This window comes from Paroedura picta, chromosome 11 (genome assembly GCF_049243985.1).
Source record: "Paroedura picta isolate Pp20150507F chromosome 11, Ppicta_v3.0, whole genome shotgun sequence".
NCBI classification, from domain to species: domain Eukaryota; kingdom Metazoa; phylum Chordata; class Lepidosauria; order Squamata; family Gekkonidae; genus Paroedura; species Paroedura picta.
In genome coordinates this window covers 21,324,435-21,337,155 of record NC_135379.1, presented here as the reverse complement: position 1 = coordinate 21,337,155, position 12,721 = coordinate 21,324,435, and the positions used below count along the sequence as shown (strand labels likewise).

Genomic DNA, 12,721 nt, shown 5'->3' with positions numbered 1-12,721 from the left:
GACTGATAAAATCAATTATTTTTAAGAAGAAAGATTATCATTCCTTTTTTAAAATGGTGGGTGGGATTTGATTGGGAGATGCTCAGATCTGTACAATAAAAGTATTTATGAAAACAAGGCAGACACTAGCTTGGTAGTTACTCTTTTGCAAAGCTATTAGTGTTCATTAAATTGCACATGTAATATAACCCATTAGCCATAAAGACCTTCACAAATTTGGCCTGATAATGCAGAAAAAATTAAAATACTGGCATGGCTGTATGGAGAAACACCTGAAGTTCTGCTGGATCTTACTACTTTTGTTTCAATAGCTAAGAATTAGAGTCACATAGGAAACACTAGGTGCAGAAATACCTTTTGAGGCACTTAAGCAAGGAACTTTACTCATTCAGTGATTTCTTTTGGAACACTGGACATGCTTTATTTCATTTTTTTCACAATTTATTTAAACATCTCACATATACAAAATAGGTACATTTTTTTTTGAGAAACGTTGATTCCTTTTCTGCCCGTTGTAGAAGATGAAAATGAAATTGAAAAGCACGAACACCTGATGTTGAAGAGGAGGATGAAGATGGGGGTGGGGTAGGAATGATCCACATGCTTAGTCTGGGGGGTTGAGATGGGACATTCTGACTTTATTTTGAGACAGATTCCAAAGAAACAATACAACTTAATACAGAAAAGTGGTTTCCAAAGGACACTAGCACCATTAAAGTTCAAGTATTGGCAATATACTCTATAATACTGAAATCAGCACCTTTTAATTATGAATGGGATCAAAAGCACCTTGGATAGTATATGTAAGTATGTGGATCACACTCAGCTTGAAGTGTATGAGGTAGTTCAAACCTTTTTGGAAGTTGTGGTTTTAAACTTCCTCTCTGGAAGATATTCAAAGGCCACAAGTGGTGCAAACTTTCAGGATTTTTTATTTGGTTTTTGTTTTTTGTTTTTTTGATTTTTACACAAAGGCTGACATTTTCCACAATAAGGTGTTAAAAATCTTGAAAAGACTTCCGATTCCTTTTGGGGGCTGTATTAAATTGCATTGCACAACGTTCCTTAAATCCTTCTCCTTTCTCTTTCGCCCAGAGTTTAAGCAAGTAGATGAACAGAAGAAATGGAAGGAGTCAGCTTTCAGTATAAAAAAAGGAAATGGCAAAGAAAGAATTTTTTTTTCATTTTAAGTTAATTTGAGTTCTTTCATTTGAAACAGACTGGGCCAACGTCCACACCGAATTCTTGATCAGCACCACCAATGTCCAAAGGTGCAATGTCCAGGATGGGCAAGCGAGATGGCTTATTTGTTCTGTATTCAATAATTGTTTTGCCCCACTGATTGGTCTTTGTCTGGAAGATAAGAGCAAGTAGTTAGAATACTTATGGAAGTGCACAATGTTACTGGGACTACAGAAAACATCCTGTTTCATTTACCTGTCTGAACACCCTCTTGCATCACCCAGTCCCTGGAAGCCATTGAGTTCCTGTATCTCCAATCACCCATCTCCACAGATTCCTTCCATCTGTTGCCTGGCTCTTGCAGCTATCTTTGCCTTTACTATACCTACACTTTGGCTCATTCTGCACACACTGGATAATGCTCTTTCTATTCACTTTAGAAGTGGATTTTACTGCTTTGCACAGGAAAATCCAACTGCAAAAGAACACTGAAAGTGCATTGTCCAAAGTGTGTGGAATGAGCCCATGATGCTATCCCAATTTAAATCTAGGTCCTGCTTTCTTGCACCTTAAAAGGTAAAGGTAACGATATCTCCTGTGCAAGCACTGAGTCATGTCTGACCCTTGGGGTGACGCCCTCTAGCGTTTTCATGGCAGACTCAATACGGGGTGGTTTGCCAGTGCCTTCCCCAGCAGAAGCGTAAAGGGAGGTAGTATATCCTCAGCTGTGGTTCACCAGTGAGTTCCTACGTTTGTTCCCAAGCATTGGGAGACATTAATCTCATTTTCACTTTATAAAGCAATGCACCAAATGCAAATATAACTGCGCTTTAAACAGTGAAACTGATCTCAGGAACATACCTTAATCTGTATAATTTAATTAATTATTCTGGAATTGCTGTGGATTGACTAACGAATAGGAATGCATATTTCCCTAGTGCCATGTGAATAATCTGGTGGTTGCTCCAAATTAACTGTTTGTTAGAATTTTAGGTTGCAGGGGACCTGGCATTAACCATACTGATGGGTTAACTCCATTCAAAGTGTTTTTGTAGACTCTTCCCATGCAATAAATGAACCTGTCAACATTAGTAATTTAGCTCTAGAGCACTACTGAAAGATGTTTAAACAGGTAAGAAGGTGGTACTTACAGAGCAGCCGTCTTCCAGAACACTGAAAGTGAATCTGCTGTTGCCTTCAGCTCGTAGTTCAACATCATTGGATCCTTGCAACATCACTGCCTTCTTAAGGTTTCCTGTTTCTGCATCCATGTAGGCAACACTGTTCTTGCAGTGGTAAGTGATGTTCTGGGAGGCATGATTAGCCAGCAGCCTCATGAAGGCAAGTTGGGTGGCCATATCCTTGGTGGTCACACCTTCCTCATTGTATTCAAACTAAAAGAGAGAGAGATGGAGAATCCTTCAATCAAATTCACATGAATATTATCAGTGTGTTTTAGTCAAGTTAGTGAGGACTGGTATGAGAAAGTGATGCAAGGGTGGGGTGGGGTAGGATCACCATTTCTGAACAAGGAATAATCACAGCAGAGTTATTTATTGGACTGACTTATACATGGCAAAAACTGATCAGCCCAACTTGAGTCCAGTTTGAAGACAGTCAATTCATATGCAAATAAACTATGTAATCAGGTCCCCCCCCCAAAAAAAAACCTGACAAAGGAAGATTTGGCTCTTGAAAGCATTTAGCTCCAAAATGGACTCGAATCTAGCTGTTCTATTGTGGATCAACATAGATAGCCTCTGAAATTATCTGCTAAAAACCTGTAGAAGATGTTGATATGCAGGTGTTTTAATTCATCTCTATGTGAACAGATAAACACTCATGATATTTGATCTTAGGGACATATGATCAAGTTGGCTAGAAGGAGGTTCAAGTCCGACAGTATGATTATTCAATCAACATATAATTACTTAATGGAACACACTGCCACAAGGTGTGGAGATGGTGAGAATCTTAGACAAATTTAAGCAAGCCTTGTAAATTAGGATTTTGAAGGCATGCTTGCATAAGATAAGTATATCACCTCAATCATGATGTGAAATGGAAACTGTGTTCATATTCAGTGAAACACTTCAGTATGGAGTACATGGATCACTGATAAATGGCATCAGGGAAGTTCTTATAAGAAGACTAATATGCATGTGCATTCTCTCAAAATAAGATGTTTGCCCTTGAGGCACAGAAGGACTGCATCAAGAGACAACACATTCAGCAGAACCTATGATGTATGACCACTCACCTGAGTACCACCATTGATAACTTCTCCAAACCATACATGCTTCTTCTCTGCAGGATTTCTGCTAGTGTACCAGTTCTTAGTTGGAATGTTTTCTGGATTAGCATGGATGCAGGTCTCACCAGTGGAGAAATCACAATACACTCTAATGGCATCCATGGTGCAGCCTTGGTTAGGATCAATCCAGTAGTAGCCTACATTTAAAAAAAGTAATAAAGAATGGATTTAACTTATTTATCAATTGAAATATTAGAATATTTATACCTGCTTTTCCCTTAGAGCTCAAGGTTGTTTACCATCCCAAAACATTAAGTACATACAAAATACCATAAAATCCTGTTTATCCTTCCCCAAGAAAATGCAAGCCACTTAATCTCATTAAAAGCCCTTAATCTACCTACTAAAAAGCATTAAAGACAGTGGCCCTTTATTTCTTCAGTGAGTCACTTCCATAAGGTGGGAGCTGCTACACAAAAGGAATGAAGAACAGAGAAGGTGGCATGTGTTCATATTTCTATAGGCATGGGACTTAATTTAATTTATACCCCCCCCTTTCAGCTCTCATAAGGGCCACCAAAGTACAAAGGGAAATATACTTTATACATGATATAGAGTAGTCTTTCTCAACCATAGTATCGTGAAACCTTACGTTTTTTTGATGGCCCTGGAAAGATTTCCCAAATGGATGGGAGTTAATTAATTTTTAATATATTTTTTTACATTTGATAAACATTTATCGGGTGATGTGACCATATACAGTCATGTTGACTAGACCCCACCACACACACACCTCAAAATGGCCAGTAATGGGCCTGGAGGGAAGGGGAAGAAGAAGAGTTCATTCTTATATGCCGCTTTTCTCTACCCGAAGGAGTCTCAAAGCAGCTTACAATCGCCTTCTCTTTCCTCTCTCCACAACAGACACCCTGGGAAGTAGGTGAGGCTGAGAGAACCCTGCTTGGTCAGAACAGCTTTATCACTGCTGTGGTGAGCCCAAGGTCACCCAGCTGGCTTCATGTGGGGGAGCGTGGAATCAAACCCAGCTTGCCAGATTAGAAGTCAGCACTCCTAACCCCTACACCAAGCTGGCTCTCAAAGGGAGGCAGGTACACAACTATGCTTCCCAACCATATTCTGCACAATCACGCCACTTCTGGGGTTTCTCAAAACCTGAAGAATGTTTCAGGGATTTCTGAACAGTCAAATAGTTGAGAAAGACTGATCTTTACTCTCGAGATCTTATGGTATTAACATGAATAAACTGCCAGAGCCCATCAGGATCCATACCAAACACTCTATATAACTGTTGAGTCATGAGTAAAATATCTAACACTAGCTTACCGCTAGTCCATTCTGGGTGGCTGAGTCTTAAGTCACGGCAGGTGCGAGCTGGATTTTTCTTTGAGCCTTCAGGGGACAGAAGAGTCTCAATTTGGTTGTTCAATGTTTTCAGAGTGGCATCAACTTCATAGTCCTTGGGTCTCAGGGAAGGCTGGTCAGCCCGGTAGTATTCTGAATCAAATCCAATTTCATATCCGCCACCATTGACACCAGGTGGGCCAGGAAGACCAGGAGCACCTGGGGGACCCTAAAAATATAGAGTTGGAAGAAATTGGTATGCATTTGTTTAAGTCCAGTTTGCACTGATCATGTGGAAGCTCCATAGTTCATATATGTGCCCTTAACAAAAGCAAGAGAAATATTGAATCCTGAATGAAATCTCCAGTGTAGAAGTGGCTATTTCTAGCTATGATTGGGACAAAATGACAGATATAAAATACAGAGGTAGATTCTGGAAGAGTTCTCTGGTGAGACATGTCTTTTCTTTAATTGAATATTAATAGAATTGAAACAAATCACTATATCTAATAATAGAGTGTCTGTGGTCCTTTACTGAAATCGTAGCAAATAGCAGAATCCACAGTTTACAGAAAAATTGCTTTTATGCCATAACCCTAATGGTGCAATCCTACATGCACAAGTATTCCTGTAGCCAATATGGATGTATTGTATTTTTATTTTGCCTGGAGGCCTAATTCTAATCATCTGTACACCGCCCGTGGCGCCACGGACTAAATAAAACAGTAAGCCCTCCTGGGGCGGGCTGTGTCCGGGATGAGGAAGGGTCCGGATTGGACCCTTCCTCATGACAGACAATCAGAGGGACCAATCGGTAGGCGGGAAGCGCCTGCCGATTGGTCCCTCCGATTCCCAGGCGCAGCAACTGTGAGCCGCGCGCAGTGCGGCTCGCAGTTGCTCCCGGCCTGACTCGGCGAGAGGCGCGAAGCGCCTCTCGCCGCGTCAGGCTGCCGCCCCAGGGAACCCCCGGCAGTCGCGCAGAGTGCGGCTGCTGGGGGCCCCCTGCCCGGCGGCCTGATGCGGCGAGAGGCGCGAAGCGCCTCTCGCCGCGTCAGACCGCCGCCCGAGGGAACCCCCGGCAGTCGCGCAGAGCGCGGCTGCTGGGAGCTCCCTGCCCGTCAAGACGCCCTTCAAGACGCCGCCCGTCAAGACGCCGCCCGAGGGAGTCCCTGCTAGCGGCGCGCAGGCCGGCTGGCGGGGGCTCCCTGCTCGGCGGTCTGACGCGGTGAGAGGCGCGAAGCGCCTCTCGCCGCGTCAGACCGCCGGGCAGGGAACCCCCGCCAGCCAGCCTGCGCGCCGCTGGCAGGGACTCCCCTGCAAACATCTTCGGAAGACCCCGACCTTTGGCGCCTTCACAACACCCCAAGATGGACGCCAACGGCCCGCAGGGCGCCCGAGGATGCCCCGCCGCCGCCGCCCGCCCTCTCTAAGGTGAGCTTCCTTGCCCCGCGCTGCCCTGTCCCTCCTTATCCCCCAGATTCTAGCGCCCATTGTATTTTCGTTACAATGGGCTCTTTTACTAGTTAGATTATAATAGAGAAAACTAAATCTTTGTTTGCTGTAATCTTAAACAAACACTACACATTCTGTTGATGTCATAGATATTTTTATATTAGGAAGGAAGGTTGTAACTGAAAGTTATACACTGAAATCAACAGGGATTTGTTGTTGTTAGGTGCAAAGTCATGTCCGACCCATCACGACCCCATGGACAATGATCCTCCAGGCCTTCCTGTCCTCTACCATTCCCCGGAGTCCATTTAAGCTCGCACCGACTGCTTCAGTAACTCCATCCAGCCACCTCATTCTCTGTCATCCCCTTCTTCTTTTGCCCTCAATCGCTCCCAGCATTAGGCTCTTCTCCAGGGAGTCCTTCCTTCTCATGAGGTGGCCAAAGTATTTGAGTTTCATCTTCAGGATCTGGCCTTCTAAGGAGCAGTCAGGGCTGATCTCCTCTAGGACTGACCGGTTTGTTCATCTTGCAGTCCAAAGAACTCGCAAGAGTTCAAAAGCCTCAATTCTTTGACGTTCGGCCTTCTTTATGATCCAACTTTCGCAGCCATACATTGCAACTGGGAATACCATAGCCTTGACTAAACGCACTTTTGTCTCTGCTTTTTAGGATGCTGTCTAGATTTGCCATAGCTTTCCTCCCCAGGAGCAAGCGTCTTTTAATTTCTTTGCTGAAGTCCCCATCTGCAGTGATCTTGGAGCCCAGGAAAATAAAATCTGTCATTATCTCCATTTCTTCCCCATCTATTTGCCAGGAATTGAGAGGGCTGGATGCCATGATCTTTGTTTTCTTGATGTTGAGTTTCAAGCCAACTTTTGCACTTTCCTCCTTCACTCGCATCAACAGGCTCTTTAGTTCCTCTTCACTTTCTGCCATTAGAGTGGTATCATCTGCATACCTGTTGATATTTCTCCCTGCAATCTTGATTCCAATTTATGACTCATCTAACCCTGCCTTTCTCACGATGTGCTCCGCATACAAGTTAAATAGGCAAGGCGACAGTATACTGCCTTGCCGAACTCCTTTCTCAATTTTGAACCAATCATTGATTCCATGCTCGGTTAACACTGTTGCTTTTTGACCTGCATATAGGTTTATCAAGAGACAAATAAGATGCTCTGGTATTCCTATCTCTTTAAGAACTTGCCACAATTTGTTGTGCTCCACACAATAAAAGGGATTGTTCTCCACACAATCAAACTGGGATTACTTCTAACTAAATGTTTTAGACAGGGGGCTCATATGTTATGAACTGTACATGGATCACCCAACCAAGTGACTTAGTATATGAGAAAATTTGGGCAGAAGGTACGTTAGTCATTGGATAGGCAGACAGAAATGAGGAGTCAGTTTTAACATATAATAAAATACATTTCCAAAAAAATTAAGCATACTGAATATTAAAAGTGACCAATAAATTTGTCTCTTTAGCATCCAATCTCATACTTACGGAAGGTCCAGGGCTACCCTGAGAACCACGCACACCAGCAGGTCCAACAGGTCCGGGAAGACCATTGCGACCATCTTTGCCAGAAGGACCAGAGGGACCAGGAGGGCCCTGAAACAGATGGAAGAAAAACTTAGCACACTAAGACTACAATTAAAAACATCTATGCACATGGCCACAGCTGTATCTCCCAATAAAGTGGCTGCTAAGAATGAAAGAGGCTCCGAAAGGGGTTCGAGGCTGAAAGTAGCAATATATCAATCAAAGGGAGAAAGGATGTGTGAAAGGGAGAGGATAACCTTATGAAGCCTTTTAGCCTTGTAGAATTATGGAAGGGAAATTCTGATGTAGGGTCGGGAATTTCCAGATTGATTCTCCCTCCCATGTTTTCTTGTGGGGTCTCTGCTTTAGTGAATATGTGACTCTATCTAACTGCATTTAGCAAAACTGGAGGGGGGATGGTAAACAATGTAGCATTGAATCAATGTGCAATATATCTTCTGGCATAAAATTAAAAGGGACATCATCATCAGGGGAGCGGCTATGGCTCAGGGGTAGAACATCTGCTTTGCATTCGCAAGGTCACAGGTGCAATCCCTGGAATCTCCAGTTGAATGGACGAGGTAATATAAAAGATCTTGACCTGAGTTGCTGGAGAGTTGCTGCCAGTTTGAGTAGACAAAACTGACCAAGATGGACTAGCTGTTTGATTCAGGCAGCTTCATGAGTTCATGTGAGTGTTCACTGGGAACAACTCTAGGATTCACCCAAATTCTAGCATGGGGAGCACCTCCCATCATGCTAATGCCATGATGGCACCTGCAGTTTCACCCTGGAAGTGATGTGCATTAGCACAACACCACATTGCCCCTCATTCCCCTCCCTGCACCTTTTGAGAAGTGTCAGGGAATGAAGACAGCAGACCTGGCCTCCCTTGTAATGACATATATTTGCATACATATTTATGTTGAGCATCCCACATAGATGGAAAGCATTTAGTTAAAATGACATACCCTTGGGCCGGAAGGACCAGTAGTACCAGGTGAACCTTGTTCTCCATGATGACCCTATAAGAGGAAAAAATAGAGATAAGCAATACTAAAAACAGTGATATGATCCCTGCCCCCCAGCAGAATATTTCAACTTGAATACTCATGTGTTTTCAAGAGGGGAAGATAGTCTTGGTCACAGTTTGACCAAGAATTCACCTTAAAAATGTAATTGCAATGTGAAATCTTGGGAACAAGAAATATGAAGTAATTATAATGATAATGATGAAGGAAGAACCTTAGAGCAGGGGCAGTCAACCTGTGGTCCTCCAGATGTCTGTGAACTACAATTCCCATGAGCCACTGCCAGTGCTTGCTGGAGGGGCTCATGGGAATTGTAGTCCATGAACATCTGGAGGACCACAGGTTGACTACTCCTGCCTTAGAGTATATATATATATAGTCTCTTTCCCTTATCATCATCCATGTGGCCAGACATTTTGATGTAAAGGGGAGTTCAATGGGGTGGGAGTGGACTCTTTGTTGAAAATCTAGGCCATAATTACAGGCCCCGTTAATTGTATAAACTATGAATTTTTATAAATCCATCATTTTAAGAATAACTGCTTGCCAGTTATTGTAGTGCCTTTGCATTTATTAAACTGGAGGACGGGGGAGAATTGGGTGAGTGACTGGTTTATGCTTTCACACTTTTAGTAATTTCCACAAATTAACGCATTAGAGGCGTTGTGGATTCTTGAAAAGTTAAGTAGATATCAGAAAAAGATGCTTGCCCTCCACAGAATCTGCTGTAGGTATGAGTCTGTTTACAGCCTGCTATTATTTGCCCCCTCTCCCCAGCACAAGGCGGGGATCAAAAGGTAGAATTTCCAGGCCAAAAGATTTGGTTTTCAGATGGAATGGAGCCATGACATGGAAAAGAAACTTCAGAGAGTCAGAACGGGGACTAAGAAATCCACATTCGAGTTTCTACTCTGCTACAAAACTCGTTGGATGACCTTTGGGCGGCCATTCTCTCAGTCTATCCAGCCTCACAGAGTTGTTGTGAGGCCAAGGGGAAAACTATGCTACCCTGAGCCCTTACAAGAAAGGTCAGGATAAAATTGTGAGCAATAAATTCATGGAGCTAATAATTTACCAGAAATCAAACCAGAAAGTCTCCTGGATTCTGTGACAGATTGTACAAGAAATCTTTTTGTTTATCTTTGAGGTGTTGGAGGGTGACTTTCAGAGAACATACTTACAGCGATGCCGGGCAGTCCCTGAAGGCCATTATGTCCTTTAAATCCAGGCATTCCCCTTGGTCCCTTGTCACCCGCTACTCCTTTCTCACCCCGTGCACCTTGTGGGCCCTGTGGAAGGATAAAACAGAGGAAACATTAACATTTGAGGGTTTGAAACTTTCCACCCCTCAGAGATAATTTGTACCTTCTCAGTGTTTACAATGCCCAAGGAGGTCTGTAATTTGTTGAAAAATGTGTTCTGTTCTGTAAGTTTCAGTGGCACCATTTTTATGTTTAGTGATGGGTACCACCCACTTCTGTTAATCTGCTCAATTGAAACTGGAGCAGTCCTCACTTAGGAATTCCTGTTTTCCTATTTATTTTGCTTGTATTCTACCACGATCTCAAATTCACAGGACAGATAACACACAATACTATGAGCGTCCACTTAACTAAAAAAAAATAAATTTGTCACAAGCTCTCTGTCTTTCAAAGACTCTCATTGCTACTATATTAGCCACTATATTAGCTAAAGGAGTTAACTAAGGGTCCCATCCCATGCCTTCACCCCTTTCAGTTCCATCCACTGAAGGGAAAGTAACCTGTTCTTCACACTCTGACACAGCCCAGCATTCCCATTATGACTCATACATGCTTCTGACTACTCTGTTCCCATTCGATCCCCACAAAGTCCACCGTCACAGAATGAAACACCCTCCCCCCGTCATAACTTACAGCAGGACCTCTTGTTCCAACTGGGCCAACAGAACCAACTGGACCGATAGGACCCTGAAACAATAACACAGACACACGCAGAAGATGTTGAGTTAATTTACAGCCCAATAAATAATTTCAGTTACATATAAGTCTGCACCTGTTCAGTGCAAGATACAGAGTGCCAGGCTGATGCACATATGGCCTTCAGGGCCTTTAATCTACTTAGTATGGCTGCCTTAGATCAATGTAATGTGATGTTACTGAATGAAAGGGGTTTAGATCACGTACAGCTTCACCACGATTCCCGGGTCTGCCTGAAGGACCAACAGCCCCGTGGGGGCCAGGAGCACCAAGAGCACCAGAAGGCCCAGGGCTGCCAGCAGCGCCACGTTCACCCTACAAAGAATGAGGGGAGGAAACAGACAATATAGATTAGTGCAAAGGAAAAAATGGCTTTTGAAAAACACAGACTGTTTTTTGCTTCAAGAAGCCAGATTACCTTGTATCCAGGAGCACCATCACGGCCTGGAGGACCATCGCTACCAGGATTTCCCTGTGAAGAAGAAAATATAATTGATATTGCACATGTATTTTAAATGCTGTTTGTTACTGGGCGTGAAATGCTACAGTTTCCTCTCCCTGCAGACCATAGAACAGGTCTAAATCTGGGCCAGAATAATAATTTATAACATTTCCCACTTCCACGGTGACAATTCTGCTGTAAATTACAAGCATCAAACAACAGACAATGGCTTTGTTCAGTGCAATATTACCTTCATGATAAAAGGTAAAGGTATCCCCTGTGCAAGCACCGAGTCATGTCTGACCCTTGGGGTGACGCCCTCTAGTGTTTTCATGGCAGACTCAATGCAGGGTGGTTTGCCAGTGCCTTCCCCAGTCATTACCGTTTACCCCCCAGCAAGCTGGGTACTCATTTTACTGACCTCGGAAGGATGGAAGGCTGAGTCAACCTTGAGCCGGCTGCTGGGATTGAACTCCCAGCCTTACAGGCAGAGCTTTCAGACTGCATGTCTGCTGCCTTACCACTCTGCGCCACAAGAGGCATTACCTTCATGATAGGACTTCTCAAATGTGACCGGTATAATGAACTATGAACAAGCAGTAGCCATATGGCAGAATATGAAGGAAATGACTGGAAGGAATGGCATACCACAAATGAGCAATGGATAGACCAGAGGGCATTCTGTTATTTGGGTAAGTTCCTAGGACCCTAGTTCTTATTTATAAAGTAGTTTGTGATATCCCCAAGGTGTTTTTGAACAAAGAACAGGTTATGGAACCAAATGCAGTGTGCCTATACACATGAATATTTGTATTAAAATGATACAAGCCTCTCGTCACAGAGTGATTTCCAAGGCTCCGCTCTGAAGGGGAATGGGAAGCGCAAGCAAGCTATGCTCCTGATTTTCATGCTTCCCAAAGTAGCTGCATGTGATATATAGGCAGTAACACCTCCTGCACATCTCCACAGAGATGATATCAAGCAGCTCAAGCCAGATGAGAAATCACCTACACTTTCAGTGACTGAAGCCAGTTACACAAACTGCTTCATCAAACAAATATGTGATGTAAAAGTCTATAGTGTTTTGACGTTGAATATAGTAAGAGAGTGGTAACTGGAGACAAAAGATCTTGTCTTTGTTTGTGCTGCCCATAATTTTGATGGCAAGTGCTAATGCCTGACGAAAATCTGCAGCACGTGACAAAGACAAGGCGAGTGCTTAATGCGCTCTACCCCTTATTTCAGCCAATTTAATTTGCACAAGTAAACCAAAGAAATCCAGCGAAGGACTCTTAAGATACAGAGTCATTTCCCCCCATTGCAAAGATTAATTTTAATATTTGTCATTGTGACTTCCATAAGAAGGAGTGGCATACATTTCAAAACAAATGTGTGTTGCTCCTTCATACGGAAGACACCAAGACAAGAATAAAAACTGATTGATGTCCCTGACTCCAATCAGAGGGTGCTTAAGTCTAGCTTCTGTAGTT

The 12,721-nt window shown here is 43.2% G+C and overlaps 1 protein-coding gene across 1 annotated transcript in view; it reads right to left on the bottom strand.

The window, feature by feature from the left end:
• Positions 1-395: 395 nt before the first annotated feature.
• COL1A2 (collagen type I alpha 2 chain) overlaps positions 396-12,721 on the bottom strand; it is a 69,204-nt gene continuing 56,878 nt past the window's right edge. Inside the window, exons 43-52 of the mRNA XM_077304235.1 lie at positions 11,208-11,261; positions 10,997-11,104; positions 10,727-10,780; positions 10,013-10,120; positions 8,772-8,825; positions 7,762-7,869; positions 4,781-5,027; positions 3,443-3,633; positions 2,334-2,576; positions 396-1,353 (exon numbers count right to left, since the gene is read on the bottom strand). Coding sequence (XP_077160350.1) covers positions 1,207-1,353; positions 2,334-2,576; positions 3,443-3,633; positions 4,781-5,027; positions 7,762-7,869; positions 8,772-8,825; positions 10,013-10,120; positions 10,727-10,780; positions 10,997-11,104; positions 11,208-11,261 — 1,314 coding nt within the window. The 3' untranslated portion in view covers positions 396-1,206. The remainder of the gene's footprint in view (positions 1,354-2,333; positions 2,577-3,442; positions 3,634-4,780; positions 5,028-7,761; positions 7,870-8,771; positions 8,826-10,012; positions 10,121-10,726; positions 10,781-10,996; positions 11,105-11,207; positions 11,262-12,721) is intronic.